Raw genomic sequence first — 21,132 nt, 5'->3', positions numbered from 1 at the left:
TCGGGACCCTTGACTGGCCACAGCACGAGAGGCTTTTTTTATTTATTTTATTTTGTTTTATTTTAAAGAAGACGGGCTTTTCAAGTCATACATTATAGACTGCGGGAATTGCTTTCTAACTCCTGTTTGTAGAGCCACCTAACAACCATTCCTGATGACCAAAACTTGAGGCCTTTGGTAATGTCATTGTTTCTTATTTTTATTTTTGAAAGTTTCCTATTTGGGAGAGTTTTTGGAAGACCAAAAAGTACTTTCTGGTTCTTTAAAAGCACTTTTAGGTAAAATAGGAGTGTTTGGTAAAAATTTCGAAAAGTTATTTTAACTTTTTCAGGAAGCTAAAAATAGCTTTATGGGAGAAGCTTCATTTGGAGTTTTTCGAAAAAGCACTTTTAGGCTCAGTTGGAAAGCTATTTTTTTAACCAAAATATTCGTAATAAAATATAACAATTATACAAAATGTCCTTTAATAATTATTTAACCAATTTTATCACCTAGCTAGAAAATTTGTTATATTATGAAAATTAATTTACATTAATAATTATAATATTTTATATATTTAATATTGTATTATATCAATGTATTATGGTATAACGTAATATAATATTATTTATAGTTTAATACAATAATAAAGATATAAAATATTATAGTTATTATTATATATATTATAAATCAAAATAGCTTTTCAACGCATGCTAAAAATTTTTCGAAGAAATTTTATTTTGGAGCTTCTCCAGAAAAGCTGTTTTAGCTTTCCGATTTTTTTACCAAATACTCCTATTTAATCTAAAAGTACTTTTGGTACAAAATGCTTTCTAGCTACCAAAACCTCTGACAAATGGGGCTTAGACCGATAAAGTCATTCTATTCTTTCAAATTATTTGATTTTTTTTAATTTTTTAAATTGAGACTGGAAATATTTGATAGGCATCATGATATCGAGTATCGCATGTGAGGCTTAGTGGGAGGTAGATGATTTGATGCGGACAAATGAGTTCAAAATCTAATGACTTTTTACTTGTAAGTTGAATTGGATTCAGACTTGTATATTAAAGCTTTCTCTTGGTTGGATTAAGAACTCGACGTTTCTCTCCAGCTTGTCCATGTGGACCTATAATCTAAAGAAAGCTACAAAAATTATAGATGCAAATGGACCAAGTCAGGGCCAAGATCTTTTATACTTTTCAATAGAAGTTGGCTGACGACCCCATTCTAGCACTATAAAAAAATCTGGCACCCGAGTCAGCCTATTGGGCCGGCATGCCCACTGCCGGGTGAAGGCCGTTATAGACACCGGCTAAAAACAAATCATCTGATTGATATGCTCTTCTGACAATGACTCATAAATAAACTTCTAAATTTCAATGATGTCACGGGTTTGTTAGGATGGACATTGACTTGGAAATACAAGAATATGGAGAAGTACCACATGTTGAAGCTAGGTTCTCATCAAAATAATCTGTGTACAAGGAAGCTTCCTTGGAAAATTTTTAATGGATTTTACTCTAGAATTCCAAAAGCACCTATCTTTGAACAGATAATTATTAGCTCAGTGGGAGAGAGCTTGGTAAGACAAAAAGACACTAAGGACAGCTCGGGAATAGTTGATGGTGAGATTTTTGAATCTTGTGTCCCAACCGTGTGGCCTCGGTGAGATTGTGGAGGTCCATGAACAAGGAGATTGGAGGAACCTTGCAGGGTACTTCCTCTTTGCAACTTGTCTAACCCTTCGTATAGGATATGTTGCAATTGTAGAACAGACCTTCTACGATTCAAACCTGATCTCAAAAGGATCTAGGGTTAAATTTGAATAAGAGGATGTCCTTCTAATTAAAGAGTACAATAATTAGAGAGGATATAGGGTAGGGTTAAATTTGAACAAGAGTATGTCCTTCCAATTAAAGAGTACAATAATTAGAGAGGATATAGGGTAGGGTTAGATTTGGATAAGAGGATGTCCTTCCAATTAAAGAGTACAATAATTAGAGAGGATATAAGGTTTTGATATATAATCATAAAACCTCATTCAATGAAAGATGATGCGATTGTTGCTAAACCTATATTAATGCCCAACTCAAGTCGCTACCATTTTTTTCTCTCCCCTTGGCCAAGGTATTTGAATATAAAGTCAAAATAAAATTATTTTTTATAACTAGGTTAAGAGAAAGTTTAGCCAAATCCTACATGGGTGTAGGCTTAAACAAAAGCCGCTAATATCGAAGAGCTAGTGATTTTACCAAGCCCATAAGTTGGCACCCTCAAAAATAATTATAACTATTACTTGTGCTAGAGATTTGAAGTAATACTATTATTTCAATAAGATGAACAGTGACATCAAATAATTTTTGTTATTTTATTAATAAGTTGACCTTATTGTAAAGGTTGTTTTGTCAAACCTTGAAATAGGATATCTCCATGCTTACTCATGAAGCAAAGAAATGAAGGAAAGAGAAGCAACATCTAGGATTTCCAAATTAGAAATGATGTCTTCAAATTAGAAAAATGAAGATCTATAGAATAAAGTTATACAGTAAAATATTTAGATAATACAAAAAATAAAATTGATGAAATAGTTGCATTTATAAATTAATGACTAAAGGAATTGGTACTCATATAAAAAATTCATAAAAAAATAATAAAGTTAAAAGAGAAAGGAGACAGCAATAGGAATTTGAACTAAAGTAATATTAAGAAAGTAAGATCTTTTCTTTTGAGAGAGAGAATGATTGAAACCACCACACATTCATTAAGGTATAGAAACAAAATTATAGAAGAGAGAAGACTCCGAATAGAGGTAGCGGAAGAGAAGGGTCAGAAAGAAGGGACGAGGAAAGATCAAAAAGGAACCTGGAGTTCAGAAAAAAATAGCCAGCCTTTCTACATGATTTGCATAGAATCTTTAGAAACAAAGCATTGCGCAGAATCCAAGAGATTAGAAATTGTAGCTATATATGATTGAACAGATGTCGAACTCATTGCAACCTTAACATCAAAAGTTGCAGGTCCGAGAAAATTAACCTAACAGGTCGCAGGTCCGAGCCACTAAATGCATAACCAATATCAAACGAGTAATTTTGATAGTGCAAGCGTGCAATAGGATTATTATTTAGAACATAATCCAAACCCGAAGCCTTTATTTCTAAACACAATATGCAATAACCCAATTTGGGATTATGCGGAAAAAAATAAAATAAAATTGGAGTCGCACGCGAGACTTCTAAACCCATTGATGACGGCTTTACGATGCCAATCACGAAGGATATTGTTAAAAAAATCGAATACTATAAAATATTTTTTTTATTATATTTTTTTAAAAAAATTGCAACAGTTTATTAGCATTCACCAATACCATGAGGTCAATGTGGGATAGTTTCGTATGTGCCTAATTATTCTAAAAAAATTTGATGGCTAAGAGAGATGGAATTATTTGATGTATTTTGAAATTTATTATTTTTTAAAGTTTTTTTGGATGTATTCGTATTCAAGACATCTGCTTCAAGGAAAAAAAAAAAAAAGGGTGGCCGGCCGAGGCCGTCGAAAAATATCAGGCAATAAAAAAATAAAAAATAAGGAAAAAGGAAAAGTAGAGGTAAATGGCCGCCGGAATCGTCAACGAGGCTTCTTATTCTTCTCAGCAACCGGCCGACTTCAGCGACTCGGTCCCCTCTCCATCCCTCCCCAATAAGAAGACGACCCTCCGCGAGTCCTGGCGACATCCAAAGCCAACGGCGGAGAAGTAGTATAAGGAAGAAGCCCCTTCATCGTCCAATATTTGGCTTCTTTTCTGGATAAATTTCTTCGAGAGAGGTTAGTGTATTGAAACTGTTTAAATCCTGTAGATGGATTCTTTTTCTATTTCCTCTAGAAAAAATAAGTCTAGGAGTCCTCTGTTTCTGTTGGATTTCTTTCTTCTTTCCTGTTTAATTTCTTTTGCTTCTTAGATTGGAGCTTTGCTGATATTCAAATAACCGATGCAATATATTGTTGCATATTTTTTAAAAAAGTGTTATTTTTTTTTCTTTTTGTTTCTTTCAGAGGTAGTTCTATTTTCCTTCTTTTGTTTCTTTTTCTTCTATTTTTTTGAGGGGGGAAAGGAGGAAGTGAAATACTCCCCCGGACCCCCAGCATTTATTAAATTATGGTTTGTATTTGCTTCTTTTGTTTCATTAGTTGGGTCTTTATTCGTCTGGTTTTTATGAATTACTGGAGTATCAGAAATCACTTCTACCTTATATTTCTGTTTCTTCTAGGAAATTATTCCAGTTTGGATCATGTCCTAGAATTTTGCAATTTGAGCCTCCAGAAACCAGAATTTATGAAAAGGAATGAGTAGAATCAGACAGATGTAGTCTCAGCTAGGTCTGTAGAGATTCCTGCTTCTCAGATTGAACTCTTCGTGTTGCTTTGAAGTGAAAAAGTGGTTCTTTTGGGTGCCTTTAATGATATAGATTTTAGTAATATCTGTTTTAACTGGTGTTTTGGCTTTCCAAGTTCTCTATCAGCAGATTATTTCTTGGATATTTTCTGGGTTAAGCTCTTTTTTTTTTCTTCCTTCATCTTTTTTTTTTTGGTACAACGGCGGCTCACATGTAACTTCAGTTTGAAATTATGGCTGTCCTATTGCAGAATGTTTTAAGCTTAAAAATGATCGAATCATTAAGTGATTAAAACTTTAACAACTAATGGATGCATAACTTGAGTTTTTCTTTTTCCTTCGTAATAATGAAGTGGAATTCTGAGATCCCTATTTTCCTAGTGATTGTCTTTGCCTGATCAGTTCCTGGCAAACTTGCAGTTCAAATTTGTTTCTTTCTCCATATGCCTTCTCTTTTCTGTTACTTAAGATTGTGCTCTCAGGTTTTCTTTTCTTCAGAAGTTAAAGGCGTGCACCAGCCAAGCCTGACCTGCAGTTCTCAGCATTTCAATTGTTTACAAGATACGCCATGGCTTTTGCCGTGTCGGATGAGTTGCTGGGAACCTTTCGTGCGGTCGCTGTCTACTGGATTTACTCGGGAATATATATGCTGCTGGGTGGTTTGGAGGAATTACCGGTTACATCCAAAGGGCGAGGAGGATGTGAAGAACATTGTCTCTAAGGAACAGTGTCAAGGGGGTACTAGTTCCAGCAGACATTTCAAGATTGCTGTCTCCCTGCTTCTGTTCATGGTATGAGAAACCAATATCACTTTCTTTTACATTCAGATAGTAGGATAAAATATAAATATGAATGCAAGAAGTATACTAGCTGACGTCCTCTGAGAATTGCATGTCCTTTCAGTGTTGGAAATAATGCTTGGCTCAGATGGATCTACTTATATTGGGTTTTATTTGATATTTTCTTCATCTCTGATCTTTCCAATCAGAGAGGAAAAAGATGAGCCTCCCAATCACAACCCTGTAGCGTACTCTGATTTCATTTGCCTATAAATTAATTTCCCAATGCATTATGAGTGACAAACAAACAACTGAAAACTCATTAGCCTTTAATCATATTATGATCGATTCGTAGTTTATGTTGTTTGTGTTAATGGCTGAAGCTTTGTGTGACAACAAATTATGCATTTGGATTTCCTCATGAATCAATTCACCAAAGATCCTTTATTACTATGCATATGCTTTGGTTGCTTGTAATAACATAACTTTATCTCTACTATTATAAGTGCAAGTACTCAACCGCTCCACTCCTGAGAGGCTTCACTTCTCGGATATTTCCCTTCACAGCCAATGTGCAGTTTGGACTCTTAATCCTACAGCTGTCGAGTTTAAGAGACGTTTTTCCCTCTCTCTATTAGGAATATATTTGTTTTGCCTCTAACATAATAAATCCTAATGTAGAATTTTGCACACCAGTCTTTCAGGACTTTTTCTGATTACATGCATCAATGACCGTCTACATAAAAAATAAACATTTTTTTTTGAATTCTAAGAGAGGAAATCATCATTAGACAGTCGTCCATCTGAACTAATGTTCCCAGGAGCCAACAGCAGAAATTAGTGCTATGGCACTTCTAGGAGCATATATCCATAAACATTACCCTTTTCCCATCTAGTTAGGGTCATCTTAACCTTTTGAAAACAGATAGTGAACTCACCTTAGGGCTGCTTTTTTTATAAAATTTCTTTTTTGTCAAAAAACTTTCTATTTTGTTATTTGTATTTCATTTTCATAGGGAATTGGTAATACTGTATTATATTTTTCTCTTGTAGCCTGATATTCAATAGAAGTGTTCCAATGAGATGAGAAACTAAAGCTCTTTGATGGCCCAATAATTCATCGATCCCTCGTACTTTCTTGTCTCTTTTCTCTATAAGTGGATCATTGTCTGTAACTTTTTTTCAAGAACTAAGTATTTCATCTAAACCTACCAAATTTCGGATGTAAAACATAACATATTCAACTGAGTTTGTTTCATTATATGCAGGTCGTAAGCGATGACAGTGGGGTCACACCGCCACAGCCTTCTCCCCTTTGTGATAGTGGTGCAGTTCATCATCGCAATGGTGGTTATGGATACATGGCAGTATTTCATGCACAGATACATGCACTTGAACAAGTTCTTATACAAGCACATCCATTCCAAGCACCACAGTCTCGTTGTCCCCTATGCCTTTGGAGCTCTCTACAACCACCCCCTTGAGGGTCTGATACTAGATACAATTGGTGGCGCCCTGTCTTTCCTTGTCTCTGGCATGACACCCCGGACTGCCATCTCCTTCTTCTCTTTTGCCACCATCAAGACTGTGGATGACCACTGTGGGTTATGGCTTCCAGGGAACCTGTTCCATGTGTTCTTTAATAACAACAGCGCTTATCATGACATCCACCACCAGCTCTATGGCAACAAATACAACTTCTCCCAGCCCTTCTTTGTTATATGGGACAAAATTCTTGGAACCCACTTGCCTTACTCTCTTGTGGAGAAAAAGAAGGGGGATTTGAGGCGCGGCCAATCAAAAAGGATTAAGATTTCGCTGCTATCATCTCTAAGTTGTCTATCACGCCGCATTTTTTAAATGAAAGCCTCATCACCTAGCTGCTTCATTCTCCAATAGTTAATCATAGAATCTTTTTGGAGAAATTAAGCATAGATTATATACCTCACCTTTTGTTCATAGTTTGAAGTGAAAGCCAGAGGATAGTGTCCATTAATGTAGTCTCCATGTTTGTACAAAATTATTGAATTACTCCTAAATAAGACTTTGTATCATTTACTTATTATTATTATATTTTGGCCCGTTTAGTCTTTTGCTGATGATGCATCCCATTCAGAGTTCAATAAGTAACAAAATCTGAGATTTATAATGTCAATATGTCACAAATTTCCCTTATATTTGTGAAAGAAACCATGCTAACAGGAAAGGACATTGGTTTATGTTGATGAAAGCCAGTATTATATCCATAAGATCCGGCAGCAGGTAAACTATGTTTGCAAGAACTAAGAAGAAAATAACCTATAACATGGAGGACTCTTTTATCCCACAATGCTAAGAGGATTATTGAAAAGATAATACAAAGATGAGCATAATTCAAGCAGGGCAGAATATAATCATGATGCCTCAACTCTTAACTTAATCATCTAAGATGATTGATAAGTGATTCAGCTTGACAGCCATAGACAGTATGCAGTTTAGTAAATTGGAGAGCTTAAAGGCTAAGGGCCTCATCAAAGAGTGGTTAGTAGGTTGGATGCAAACATATTGAAAATTATGGTGGCAATAGGTTTAACTGGGAGTCTCCACCCTTTTCCTTGTGTTGGAACCGCAATCTTTCATGACTTTGTTATCCCTTTCCTGCTTCTCTTGTGCTTGATATTTTGCTTTAATGACTGTTGCTGCTGTGAATGAAAGCTCCATAGGCAGGGTGGTATGGGCAGACTGCTTTCAGTGCCCTGTAGCTCTCCTGTTGTTTCCTCTGTTTTACTTACCCTTTCTTTGTATCATCTCTAATATTTCTGATATATTCCTAATGATTGGTGGTGGCTTGTCAAATTGCAAAATCTGCTATATTTGAGATGGCAAGAGCTCAAACTTGTATTGCAAACCCAACCACCCCCAAAACCACCCAAAATAATAATATAATAAAAAATAAAAAAATCCTTTTCTTATTAGGTGCACCTTTGTCCAGCTTAAAATACTTCTTTTCACTCTTTTTTATGTCTCTGTATGGCTTTTTACATGTGTGCATGCACACAAACACATATCTTCAAATATATGGAGGAATATTTCTATAAAAAAAAATATATAGAGTCATAAACTACACATGGCACCTGTCAGGTTCAAACCCAAATTACAAAGCTCCCTCTCTCTCTTTCTTTCTTCTTTTTTCTTTCTTTTTTTCAACTTTCTCATGCTAGTGCAATCCAAGAAATCCCTTGAATCATAATGTATCATTTTAGCAGCAAATCAAACATGTGAACCATGCATATCAGTAGGACCACTTAACATTTTTCAGTGGAATAGTACAATGAATGATTGATCATGGCAATGATGGGATTCTTATGAGTGCTGTTATGAAGTGCCATGCACCATATTTGCCAAGATTTTTTAATACTAGCACTATAAAAAAAAACCTGGCATATGCGTCAGCCCATTTAGTCGGCATCGCCACTGCCGGGTGCAGACCGTTGTAGACGGGCTAAAAACGATCATCTGATTGATATGCTCTTCTGATAATGATTCATAAACAAACTTCTGACTTTCAATGATGGATCACTGGTTTGTTAGGATGGACATTGACTTGGAAATACAAGAATATGGAGAGGTAGCACATGTTGAAGCTAGATTCTCATCAAAATTATGTGTGTATAAGGAAGCTTCCTTTCAAAATTTTTAATGGATTTTACTGTAGAATTCCAAAAGCAGCTATCTTTGAACCGATAAGCTCAGTGGGAGAGATCTTGGTAAGACAAAAAGACATCAAGGACAGCTCGGAAATAGTTGATGGTGAGAATTTTGAATAAGGAGATTGGAGGAACTTTGCAGGTACTTCTTCTTTGCAACTTGTCTAACCCTTCTTACAGGACACGTTGCAATTGTAGAACAGTCCTTCTTCGATTCAAACCCGATCTCAAAGGTTCTAGAGTTAAATTTGGATAAAAGGATGTCCTTCCAATTAAATAGTATAATAATTAAAGAGGATATAAGGGTTTGAGATTTATTAATCATAAAACCTCCATCAATGAAAGATGATGTGATGTTGCTAAACCTATATTGTTGCTAACCCTTTATTTTTTTTCAGTATATTTTTTTCATGGAATTTCAACATATATATTTTTTTTAATTTTACACCCTTGCCACGTTAGCATTACATTGATTATGCCGTGAAAAGATTGTTCCATGGCTTTTCACTTCAAGTTAATAAATAAATTACAAATATGCTGAGGGCACACGCTCCCAACCAGTTCATGTTGGACGTTGGCTTAGACCTGGCGATTGGTTAACCTTTGAAACAATTTAATATTAAATACATGAAATGATTAATTTGGTGATGGAATGATTTAGATCATAGTCAACAGAGAGAGACTCAGTGGGTTAGCGGGGAGAAAATGTTTAATTCCCATGTTTCTGAAAGGTAGTTTTCATTTTTTAAGTCAGGCTTTTATGTTCTAGTTATTTAAGCACATTTACTAGCTTTACGGTTTAGAGTGCATTTGTGACCGCGACCAAATCAGAATTGAAATTAGAATAGATTGGAATGGAATCAAAATAGCCATATCTTTTAGCATGTTTAATTAGTGATCATAATTAGAATCGGAATCGAAATTGAATTTGGAATACTAGGAGAAATAGGAATTAGGTTTGGAGGATTGGGACAGTTCATGTTCTTCCTAAACTTAGAATGGCTCAACTAAACAACTGAAATGGGAGTCACTTATTTCCCATTTCTATTCCAGAGTCCAACTCTTCTCTAACCAGACATGCCTTTAGTATATCCACTAACCCCACCATCTTCCTACCACCGTCGCACTTAATTGGGCCAAATTAGATTTGGAATTGGAATAGATTGGAATAGAATCAAAATAGCCATATCTCTTAGCATGTTTAATTCAATGATCAGGAATTGGAATCGAAATCGAAATTGAATTTGAATAGCAGGAGAGAGTAGGAATTAGGTTTTGGGGGATTAGGATATTTCATGTCCTCCTAAAATTGGAATGCCTCAAACTAAACAACTGGAATGAGAGTCCACTTATTTCCATTCTTATTTCAGATTCCAACTCTCCTCCAACCAAATATGCCCTTTAGTATATCCACTAACCCCACCATCTTCCCACCACCGTCGCACTTAATTGGGCCTTCAATTCATTTAGGCCCGAATGGCCTATGAGCCCAGTCATTAAACATACACTACCAACCAACAAAAAGAGACCCATTCACTCTCAAACACTTGAGAATTTCTGGCCCAAAAAAAGGGTGTTCTTATGGTCAACATTCATATATGGTAACAAATTAGAGAGGCTTGTATTATGTTTCTCATCTCCTCCCTCCTATCATCTATTCCACCATGCTTGTATGATATTTAAATTTGAGAGGCTCTGTAGATCCCAACCTACCTCATACATAAATGGACCTGGCATATCTCCAATAATGAGTAGTGATCCGAATAAAATTATCACTATTGTTATACCATTAACCATTATTTGACATTGCCAAAATCGTTATAGTGGTCAATATTTTAATAGTAAGTACTCTAAAAACATGCAGCTTAAGGCAGATAATGATCAATCTAACTGTTTTAATGCTTACAAATGATTTTGATAAGGGTCCAGCATAATGAAATAACACCACTGTTAATATCTTGATCCCAAACAGCAAACCCCCCTACAAAACGTTTACTCCAATGGAATTAAATTTTCTTTTCTTTTATTTTTGGTGAAATACCTATGGATAGTTACACTACAGCAAATGTGAGTTTTTCCGACTATGTTTTTCCGATGCTAGAGGGAAAGCGTTGAAAAGTTTGGCTCAGCGCCAACCTTTGTCGACGTTTCCACCTAGCGTCGGTAAAGCTCTAGAAACGACGACGCTTTAAAGCGTCGTTAAAAAAAACATAAAATCCTTTCAAACCGCTCGCCCGGCTCCTCTCCTTATCCTCTCTCGGTCGATGCCGTAGCTGCGCGCTGACATCAAACTGATCTCACCTCCATCTCGAGCTCCGATCGGTGATCGAAGATTCCACTTCCCCCGCCGCCGTCGACCTCGCCCTCGTCTAAGGTAAGCCTCCTCCTCCTCTTTGTTTTCTTCTTGTTTTTAACGCTTGCCCGGCCCGCTCTCCTCCTCCCTCCTCTCCAGCGCCGAGCGACCGCGCGTCCGCAACCTCTTCTCCTCCTCCCTCCTCTGCAGCGCCGACCGGGAGAGCTCTAGAGGTATTATGTTCTTCCCCTTTTTCGATTTCCATCTTCTCTCCTTCCTCAATTGAGGCGTCGAATTGAGCTTAGTAACCCTAAGCGAGCTTTGTTCTGGCACATGGTTGGAGGATGGTTGGCTATGGCGGTCGCCTATGGAGTTCTTAGACTCTTTGGGCTTGTTTTCAAGATGCATATCTCCTCAACTTAGGTTGCTTTTTGCTTAAGGAATTTAGATTCTCATATATGCTTGGCGAAGTTTATATTCTTAGGTTTGATTCTCCTAGAAGTGGATGGGGGGAAGCTGTACTTGAATTTTGGCATCTTTTGTTAGCTTTTTTTAGATACACAAAATGGCTCTAAATGGGCACATGGAGGTGTATTCTGTTTTGCATCTATACTTTCATTTGTATTATTAACTGGGGTTTGTTATGGATGCATTGTTGGGCACAGTCTTCATTTGATTAGGTCCTCCCACAACAACAATTAATACTTTTTTAAGGTATATGCTGTGTCAACTAGAGCAATGTCCACTAACCAAGATAGCCACTTCTTGTTTGTGCCAATTATATATTATAAAGCAAACCAAATTTTCTACGAGTGAGGAGAAAGAACCTTTCATTTTTTTGTTTAAAAACATAGAAAATTTGAGGCCTTAAAATCTCTGATCATATAAGCAAAATTTGCTTTTCAATTCCATGTTTTCTATTTAGTTTGTTACAGGTCATCTCCATAAATATCAGCAAAAGAATAGAACATCCCAGAAAAGATCAAAGGAAAACTCAGTTATTGATTTTACACTTGTATATCCTGTCAATTGTAAAGTCACAATGCTTGGTAGTAATTAATAGCTCTTATAAAATTGTCATGGTTCCTCGTCACAAGCTCTTGTTTATAGATTTTTAAGCTGTGGGTTAGGATTATAGGAATGCATTGGAATGAGGTAGATGCTTTCATAGCATTTCTAATTCAAAGTCGATATTTTTTGGATATTAACAGACTAACTCCACTTCAGACTTATGGTGGAAGTAGTTGCTCTGTTAGAGTCATGCTTGAGACACCTTATTAGATGCTTTCTGTATGCTAGCTTCAATTGTCAAATTCAGCATCTGAATAAAAGCTTCCACCATGAGTTATGTGACATAAAGCAAATCTTTCTGAATGCTAGCTTCCACCATGAGTTATGTGTTCCACTATGGCTTAATTTTTCTTTTTTTTAATTTTTTTAATAGTTGTTTGAAAAGATTATTTAAAATAGCCTACAAGATAATTTGATTTACAGTTTATATATTAATTTCTCTTACAATCTAATTATTTTAAATCATTTGTCTTTAATGAACTTCTTAATTTATAAAAGGTCTGGAGAGAGTGAGGAGAACACGAGGGCCCACTCAGCCGTTATAATCGCTAGCTATTATTGCTCATCGCTCATATAATGAAATTTTGGACTATAACAGTCAACTAACAGCCCTGTTCATTGATCTTGTTTTTTTTCTTTTCTTACTTAGACTGTATAGAAATTGTTGTTTTGATTGAATAAATACAAAAAATATTAAATAATGTTTAATAGTAGCTAAACTAATAATTGTCATCCACGTCGCACATAGGCTATATATAACGATCCTCGAAGCCATTACAATAATTTTAGAGGATGGCACAAATGAGACAACCTAAGGATATTGGTGTAACTCAAGAGAGAATCAATGGATGTATTCATACTAGATGGATATATATATATATAAGCCATCTATTTGATCCAACAAAAAAAAGAATGATATTGATATACATGGGAGGAATATTACTTTGGATATTTACTAATTGCGAAGCCAGTATGAAGCAACCTAAAGTATTTCCCTGCGTAAAGTCTTCCTCGCATCACGCTCAACGACTGACGTGGGCCCGTCCTTAAACGGCTTCCACTGGCGCCGTGGTCCAAGTCACGGCGTATGGAAAATTAGAAACCGATCGAAGAAAAGTAACTCCTCTTATTAAATTGGAAAACGTGGACGAACTTAATAGACCGAGAAAAACCACCAAAGAACTTCACAGAGACGACCACAAGGGATCAAATAATAAAATCTTACTTTGACTAGATCTTTCAGATAGACCATATGAGGCCATGCTAGCCGGCTTGGTGGACTTGAACTCAACCAAGACACCCCTCGCCCAAGTATAAATAGCTCCAATCCATTGCTTTGTAGAAGTACAAGAGGGGGCAGTTCTCCCAAAACCCAAGCACAACAGAAAGAGAGGAAACTTTTCTCTCTCCTTTTGGCAGCAGTCTGGGCTTTGGTTGGTAACCTTGGTGCTCTCCTTTTGTCTCTGTAGAATTGAAGCCTCAAACCCCGTCCAGATAGTTATAATTAGAAGTAATCTGTTCCCAACCTAGTACTTATACCATGGCTTTTGGAGTATCAGATGAGTTGTTGAGCACTTTTATCCCGATCGTAGTTTATTGGATATACTCTGGAGTCTGTGTGTTGTTTAGTTCCCTGGAGGAGTACCGGTTGCACCCAAAGGGTGAAGAAGACACCAAGAATATCGTCTCCAAATGGACTGTTGTCAAAGGTGTTCTCGTCCAGCAAGCATTCCAAGTTGCCATCTCCCTCATCTTGTTCACTGTAAACCCCTCCTTATAACAAATTACTACATCTTCCATTATCTCTTGGATTAAACTCAGTTAATAGTATTGATTTACCACTAATATAATTATCATGAAATTAATGCAGGTGATCGATAGTGGCAGCGAAGCCGCCGCAGAGTCTCAACCTTCTCTCTTCGTGATAGCAATGCAATTCTTGGTTGCGATGTTTGTCGTCGACACATGGCAGTACTTCATGCACCGATACATGCACATGAACAAGTTCTTGTACAAGCACATCCACTCGAAGCACCACCGGTTAATCGTCCCTTACTCCTATGGAGCCCTTTACAACCACCCACTGGAAGGCCTTCTTCTTGATACCACCGGGGGCGCCCTCTCCTTCCTCATCTCTGGGATGACACCCCGGACGAGTATTTTCTTCTTCTCTTTTGCCACCATCAAGAGCATAAATGACCACTGCGGTCTGTGGCTCCCTGGGAATCCTCTCAACATGTTCTTCGACAACAACAGTGCCTACCACGACATCCACCACCAGCTCTATGGAAACAAGTATAACTTCTCGCAGCCGTTCTTTGTTGTCTGGGACAGAATTCTGGGGACGTACATGCCTTACTCTCTTGAAAAGAGAAAGGAAGGAGGGCTTGAAGCTAGGATCATAAAGGATTGAGGCCTATTTACCATGGTATAATTAATGTGGTTGTGCTTTCTCTAATTATTCGTGAAGAGGATTTGTACCCCGGCCCAAGTCTGTAATATTCTTATAATTCCTAGTGCGAAATAAAAGTCATGAATACAACAAAGCTTGTTTGACAGGAAAACAGCTTGATGTAATGATCTTATAGAGATATATATATATATATATATATATATATATATATATATATATATATATATATATATTTTGGAGAAACAGAAATAATAGTAAGGTTGACCAAAGTGCAGTTTATGGCATTGGAGCCTCTTTCATGTTTGATGGACTGTTTACGGAAGGAGTGTTCAAATTGAGATGTGTGAGACAATGTGAAAGCGAAATATGGTTACGGGTTGTGTTGATTGTTTTGTTTTGTTTTTTTGAGAAATATTATCTTAACTGGTTGGACGATGAAGACGACTTAAGCTTTACATTAAGAAACGACAGTTAAGACTTTTTAAATTGTCAATGAAGTTTTAAGAAACTATCTTTTGGCCGATTAGGCGCACACCATGCATTTTTTGATCTTAGATCGAATAGCCGTCAAATTTGAATATAGCACTCCACAGTATTTCTTTGAAACACCAAAAAAAAGAAAAAAGGGACAAAAAGGAATAGATCAAACTTGAAAACCAGTGCAAGCTAGTATTGCATAGATTGGAATAGAATTACCAGCAAAATTAGGAAAGCATTCAACACATTGCAAAAATAGTTGTCATGATATTTTAGCTGATAATCATTACCTAGCATCAAACATCATGAGCTTCACAATCTAGGTGGAGATTGATTCAATTGGGGAGAAGTAAGATTTTTTTTAACCTGCTCAATTCAAATCTCTCAAAAAAAAACTAGAAGAAGATGGAAGAATTGGAAAAGTATAGCTTAAGTTCCTTTTCTTTGATTGATCATTTGTCGTCCTCCTAAACTGTGGTACTTAGTCCCTATTTATAATACTAGTGAGATACCCTCTTTTACAGTTTCAGTTAGATTCCGCTCCTAGTTCAAATATGATTAGGTATCCTAAAATAAATGTAACTAATAGAAATACTAGATAATGCTAAAATTTAAAAATATTCTAAAAAAGCTAAAATTTTTGAGTAGATAGATCTCGACTTCTATATCAACTCTATCTTCTGTCACTTTATCTAATTCTTCTCGGATAGAGAGCTATGCTCGATCCAAGTCTTACTCGGAAAAAAAAAAGTTTGACTAGCCCATTTTGGGTTCTAAATGGTGAAATTTTATCCCAATTCAACTCACAGTTGTAGATCTCAAAAATATACCCATTTTTTTTTAAAAAAATTATCTCAATCGGGCATTGTATGATCAAGTTATGACCTTTGAAAGTTTGGCCTGCAACTTAGCTTTCCGATTTGGCAAATCTCGCCGCCAGATCCTATCCATCTTTGTTCATAGTAGCCAAAGTATTACACATTGAGTTTGATGATCCTCTTTGATAATGATACTGGCCAAAGTGATGTACATTGAGTATGGTGATCATTCTAAATATTCATAGTGGCCATAGTAGTCCACATCAAATTAGGAGATTCTTCCAAATATTCGTAGTAGACAAAATATTCTACATCGGGTTTGGTGATTTCCTTGGATATTTATAATGGTCAAAGTGATCTACATCGATTTTGGTGATCCTTCTAAATACTCATAATTGTCAAAGTGGTCCATATCGAGTCTGGTTATCTTCGTAGATTAGAGAATGCTATTTCAGAGAACTTTGGAAGCCAAATTCTCAATAATTAGAGTGGCTTAGATAACAATTGTGCTTGTTAACCAAAATATGATTAGTTTTCGTTTCTTGATTATTTATGGACACTTGATTCTTATTTATTGCCATGTGACTTGCTATTGGAACTCCCATCTTCTACATCAAGTGAGAGATAGGGAGAGAAAGAGAGAGATTGCACAAAATAAACATAGGTGTGTGCAAAGTGAGGCATCAATGTATATAAAATCTCACCACGAGCTATTAAAGGCCAAGCCCTAACACTAAAAGGAGATCAAACCAATGACTTGAAATCAATTTACTTGCCAAGGTTATCGAGGGGGTGGTGAGCGTACACTCTTATTTTATATTTTTTTCAAAAACTACTTTTTTTTTATTACTAACATTGAGCACATGTAATGTATATTTGGAGAAGACATTGATCGCTTTAAATGGATGGGGAAAAAAACTCAGTGTGAGTTTAATTATGAAGGGGTTATGATCCATATTAGCTAATGTAATCCGGATCCATGTAACCACGAAAAAAAATTTCTTGAAACTTTCCCAAACTTCTCCAATCCATTGGAAGTTGGGACCCAAAACAAACACAGCCACGATTAAAAATTAAAGAATCATTTACTGGCTACTTATGAACTTAATGGCTACAAAAAAAAGTCCAGCCATAAGTTTTCTTTTTGTCCAATATAAAATAAAATTTATCTTTCTTTTGGAAAAACAAATACTTCGGTTACATCTAAATTAAACCTCCCTTAGAACCAAATGGCACGGTAGAAGGCGAGAAAATGTACGTGCGGTCCGAAGATTCTCCGTAAGAAGAGAACTAAGAAAGAACAAGCTGCCCTTTGACGACTGGCTCGCATATATAGGATATTGCTGTCCTCTATTTCCCTGGTCATCTAATAACGAGGGCACGTGCTTTGTTTTCTCGCGCATGAGGACAAAAATAGGGTTTTCCTCTCCTTAATCTGTGTCAAAAAGATATAAGTTTTTTTTTTTACAATACCTAGACCAGGTCAGTCAACATGCAACTTGTATAATTACCTTCTTAGGTAAACCTGCATGGGTTTTTTATAGTCATGCACATCCAGAAGTCCACGGGAGAACTTGAAGCGTCCCTATAACCAAGTTTTCCATGCCATTGCGTAAAGAAAAGTCCTCCGTCTTCGATGCCGCCTTTCTAGAATTGAATTTGAAGCCCGACAGCTATAAATGCCTCCCTTCCAGGCTCCAATACTTGCAAGAACAAAAGTGATAAGGGTTTCCCAGTGTTTCCAAACATCAAAACTCCAAACTTGGTGATCAGTTCTGTTATTTAGAACTCAAGACCAACAGCTAGCCATCATCCGGTTGAGTATCTCGTTGGATTGTTTCCGATAAAACCATGATGGCTTTCGAGCTCTCCGACGAAGTGTTGGGCACCTTCGTGCCGATCGTTGTGTATTGGGTGTTCTCGGGGATATATGGCTTGTTGGGCTACTTGGAGAACTACCGTCTCCACCCAAAGGGTGCAGAAGAGGAGAAGAACCTCGCCTCAAAAGGGGCTGTGCTTAAGGGTGTTCTCCTGCAGCAGGCCGTTCAGATCGCCGTCGTCTTCCTCATGCTGAAGGTACTCTAGATTTAGTAGTTCGTGAATCCTCCATTTTTATTCCTATTTTGGTCGAACAGTCCTACTAGCCAAAAGCCCAACCAACCACTTCCTTGGCTCTGTAGGTGAAATTTAGCCAAGCCTAAATCATCAACTTTTATACGAGCTGTTTTTTTTTTCCATCCTCCGTCGCAACTTTTGTTCGTTCATTCAGCTTTACATATATTAGCCCTTCATGCACAAACTAGTTGGATCAACAGCAATTCATGCATGAAACTTTCATTTGATGTCTAAGTTCTCTAATCAGCATCATCTTCTATAAAATGATGCAGTTCATCAGCGACGAAAGTGGGGTTCCGAAGCCGCAACCTTCGCTCCTCGTGATGGCATGGCAGTTCTTGATCGCCATGGTGGTGTTGGACTCATGGCAGTACTTCGGCCATCGATACATGCACGTCAACAAGTTCTTGTACAAGCACATCCACTCCACCCACCATGCACTTATCGTCCCCTACGCCTATGGAGCTCTATACAACAACCCGCTCGAAGGCCTGATTCTCGACACCATCGGTGGCTCGCTAGCCTTCCTTCTCTCCGGCATGACTCCCCGCACCGGCATCTACTTCTTCTCCTTCGCCACCATCAAAACTGTCGACGTGCATTGTGGATTATGGTTTCCATGGAATCCACTCCAGTGGTTCTTCAACAACAACTGCGCCTATCATGACATTCACCACCAACTTAGAGGAAATAAGTACAACTTTGCGCAGCCCTTCTTCGTTGCTTGGGATAAGATTCTGGGCACCCACATGCCTTTTGTGGTTGAGGAGCGCAAGGGAGGGGGTTTCGAGGCCCGGCCGGTGAAATATTAATTAATTTAAGCCGTTGATCCATGCATGGCATCCTCTGTTGCCATTCGTCGAGTTTGGGAGTTCATAGTACTAAAAGACTCTGCTTGCACCTCTCAGATTTTTCCTTATGTATCTTGTGATGATTCAGTAATAATATGCGAATGTTCATGTAATCCAAAGTCCAAATTAACTCACATGATATTGATTAGATCTGAAAATTTTATTACTTATGGAAAATGAAGGAAATATTTTGTGCTTAAGCTTCCACTTAAAAAATGGTACGTTCTCCTGCTTGGAAATAGGCTTCCGGTGTCCCTTTCTTCATGCCAAGTCGCTCGTGTGGCTCTGCATTAAAGGTCAGGAGAGATATATTGGTAGTACTGATGTACCAGTCTGGAAGAATATTCAAAGGCTGATGAGGCAGTGAATGCGCAATAAAATGCACCGAATCAATCACCATAAGTTGCTGTCAAATGAAGCTTGAATCTGACAGGACGAAGCAGAGCGAACAATCTTGATCAAATTGGAATTTTAATGGCAATAGATTGAGTGAAGATCACTAGAATAAATATGAACTATTTCAACTATTAAAAAAAAAAGGATTAGATAGGACTGAGAAATGAAATTTTTCGTATCAGAAAGTCGAATCCCATGTTAAATTTTTAGAAGCCATAACTGATCCATTGAAATTCTCTTCTATTTTGAAATATTATAATTCTTCGAACCATATGATGCGGCACCACCTTGTAAGTATGGGGCGCATTAAGCGATCAAGGCTAAATCTCATTGCTTTTGCTTGGGTTCTGAAACAGGCTGGTCGAAGCACTTTTTTTTTTTGGAAAAGATTTTAACTATGTACAACTCTCAATCTGAGAAAAATTAGTTGGAGTGGTTGAGGATAAAGTTGATGTAGAAGTTGAGATATATTTTTTATAGAATTTTAACTTTTTATGATTATTTTCTCTAACCATATCTATTTCGAAAAAGTTGTATTATCTTTCAACTAGATGATGACTTCGGTTGAATTTTGTGAGGATAAACCTCACTAGTATAAATAGGACTATATAACTTAGTTTATGATGGATTAATGAAAGAATAAAGGATGTAGACCATACTTTCGCCAATTTTTCTTATTTTTTTATAAATTTTTTTAAGAGATTCGAGTTGAACAGATTAAAGGAATTATTTTCTTCTTTCCGATCGGCTCATTTAGCTAATTATCAAGTACCATATTGGATTGGTTTTGTGATGGAGTGACCTAGAACCTAAGCTCACAGTTTTTGGATGGTTTCTTCTTATCATTAACAAACTCTCTAGCTAATTCTAGTTGTGGAATCCAACTTCTGTATTTTGTTCAAAGTTGTCCTCCTCCTTTCCGTAAAAACATCCTTGCTAGTGTTCACAAATATAAACAAATTAGAAGTTAGCTATTTCTAATTGCAGGATCCTAGACCTCACGCTCAGTTCAAAGTTTTCTCCTCCTTTTTCATAAACACCCTCACTAATGTTTATAATTTTAAAAAGAATAGAACCTTAGCCAATCCTAATTGTGGGGTCCTAGATCCCCTATTTAGTTCGACAATTGTTGAATAATTCCGATGACAATTGTTGACTAAATTTGATGAATCTAATTCCAATTTAGTATAAGGTGTTTCTTTTTTTTCTCTCTTCCTTCTCACTTGAGAGTTTATATGGAGTTTATTTTTTTCAAAAAAAGGAAATAACATGGAGTTTTATTCAAGTTCGAGTTTAATCAGTACCAAAGACTGATCTTTTTTTGGTTTGACCAAGGCATAGACAGCTAGACAAACAAACACAAGTTACGTACAGCCATACAGGGATTAATTAATTAGTTCCCTGGTGCAGCTATCAAACTCTATCTGCGAGGTCCTGAAGGACAAGTATGATCAATGTATTAACTGATCACTACCCATTGCCTATTTGTTTGTTGGTGTAGTTTGTTTCCAATACATTTTCAGATGCTTATTGTTCAAGAGATCACTTATGATCTCTGATGTTATCTTATTTGTTTACGTGGAGCACCCTCGTTGAGATTTGATGAAGTCATTAGTAGTTCTCAAGTCCTCATGCTATCGTTTCCTTAAAGGTCACGAATCTGAACCCGGCCTGTTGAATGTTTTCTTTCAGAATAAGCATACGATTATGGGAACTGGGACTAGATCGAATTCCGGAAAACTGCGGGTTTTGTTGACTGCCCCATACAATGTATCAGTTCGCATGCAACGACCGAGTCCCTTTCACAAGGAGGACTAATAAAGGGGCGTCTTGGAGCCATGTGTGTGTGTGTGTGTGTGTG

General features: G+C 36.9%; 2 protein-coding genes and 1 pseudogene across 2 annotated transcripts; all 3 read left to right on the top strand.

Annotated features, from left to right (window-relative positions):
* Positions 1-3,575: 3,575 nt before the first annotated feature.
* LOC120109386 lies at positions 3,576-7,033 on the top strand (annotated as a pseudogene).
* Positions 7,034-13,512: 6,479 nt separating this feature from the next.
* LOC120109385 (sphinganine C4-monooxygenase 1-like) lies at positions 13,513-14,745 on the top strand. Its single transcript, XM_039123149.1, has 2 exons — positions 13,513-13,963; positions 14,072-14,745. Exons 1-2 carry the CDS (start codon positions 13,742-13,744, stop codon positions 14,612-14,614), a joined length of 765 nt encoding a protein of 254 aa, XP_038979077.1. The 5' UTR covers positions 13,513-13,741; the 3' UTR covers positions 14,615-14,745.
* Positions 14,746-17,631: 2,886 nt separating this feature from the next.
* On the top strand, positions 17,632-18,988 carry LOC120109387 (sphinganine C4-monooxygenase 2-like). The gene is made up of 2 exons (XM_039123150.1): positions 17,632-17,985; positions 18,297-18,988. Exons 1-2 carry the CDS (start codon positions 17,761-17,763, stop codon positions 18,834-18,836), a joined length of 765 nt encoding a protein of 254 aa, XP_038979078.1. The 5' UTR covers positions 17,632-17,760; the 3' UTR covers positions 18,837-18,988.
* Positions 18,989-21,132: the final 2,144 nt, after the last annotated feature.

Source organism: Phoenix dactylifera, unplaced genomic scaffold, assembly GCF_009389715.1.
Source record: "Phoenix dactylifera cultivar Barhee BC4 unplaced genomic scaffold, palm_55x_up_171113_PBpolish2nd_filt_p 002105F, whole genome shotgun sequence".
NCBI classification, from domain to species: domain Eukaryota; kingdom Viridiplantae; phylum Streptophyta; class Magnoliopsida; order Arecales; family Arecaceae; genus Phoenix; species Phoenix dactylifera.
The sequence above is the reverse complement of the archived record's forward strand: the minus strand, read 5'-3'. Positions and strand labels throughout refer to the sequence as shown.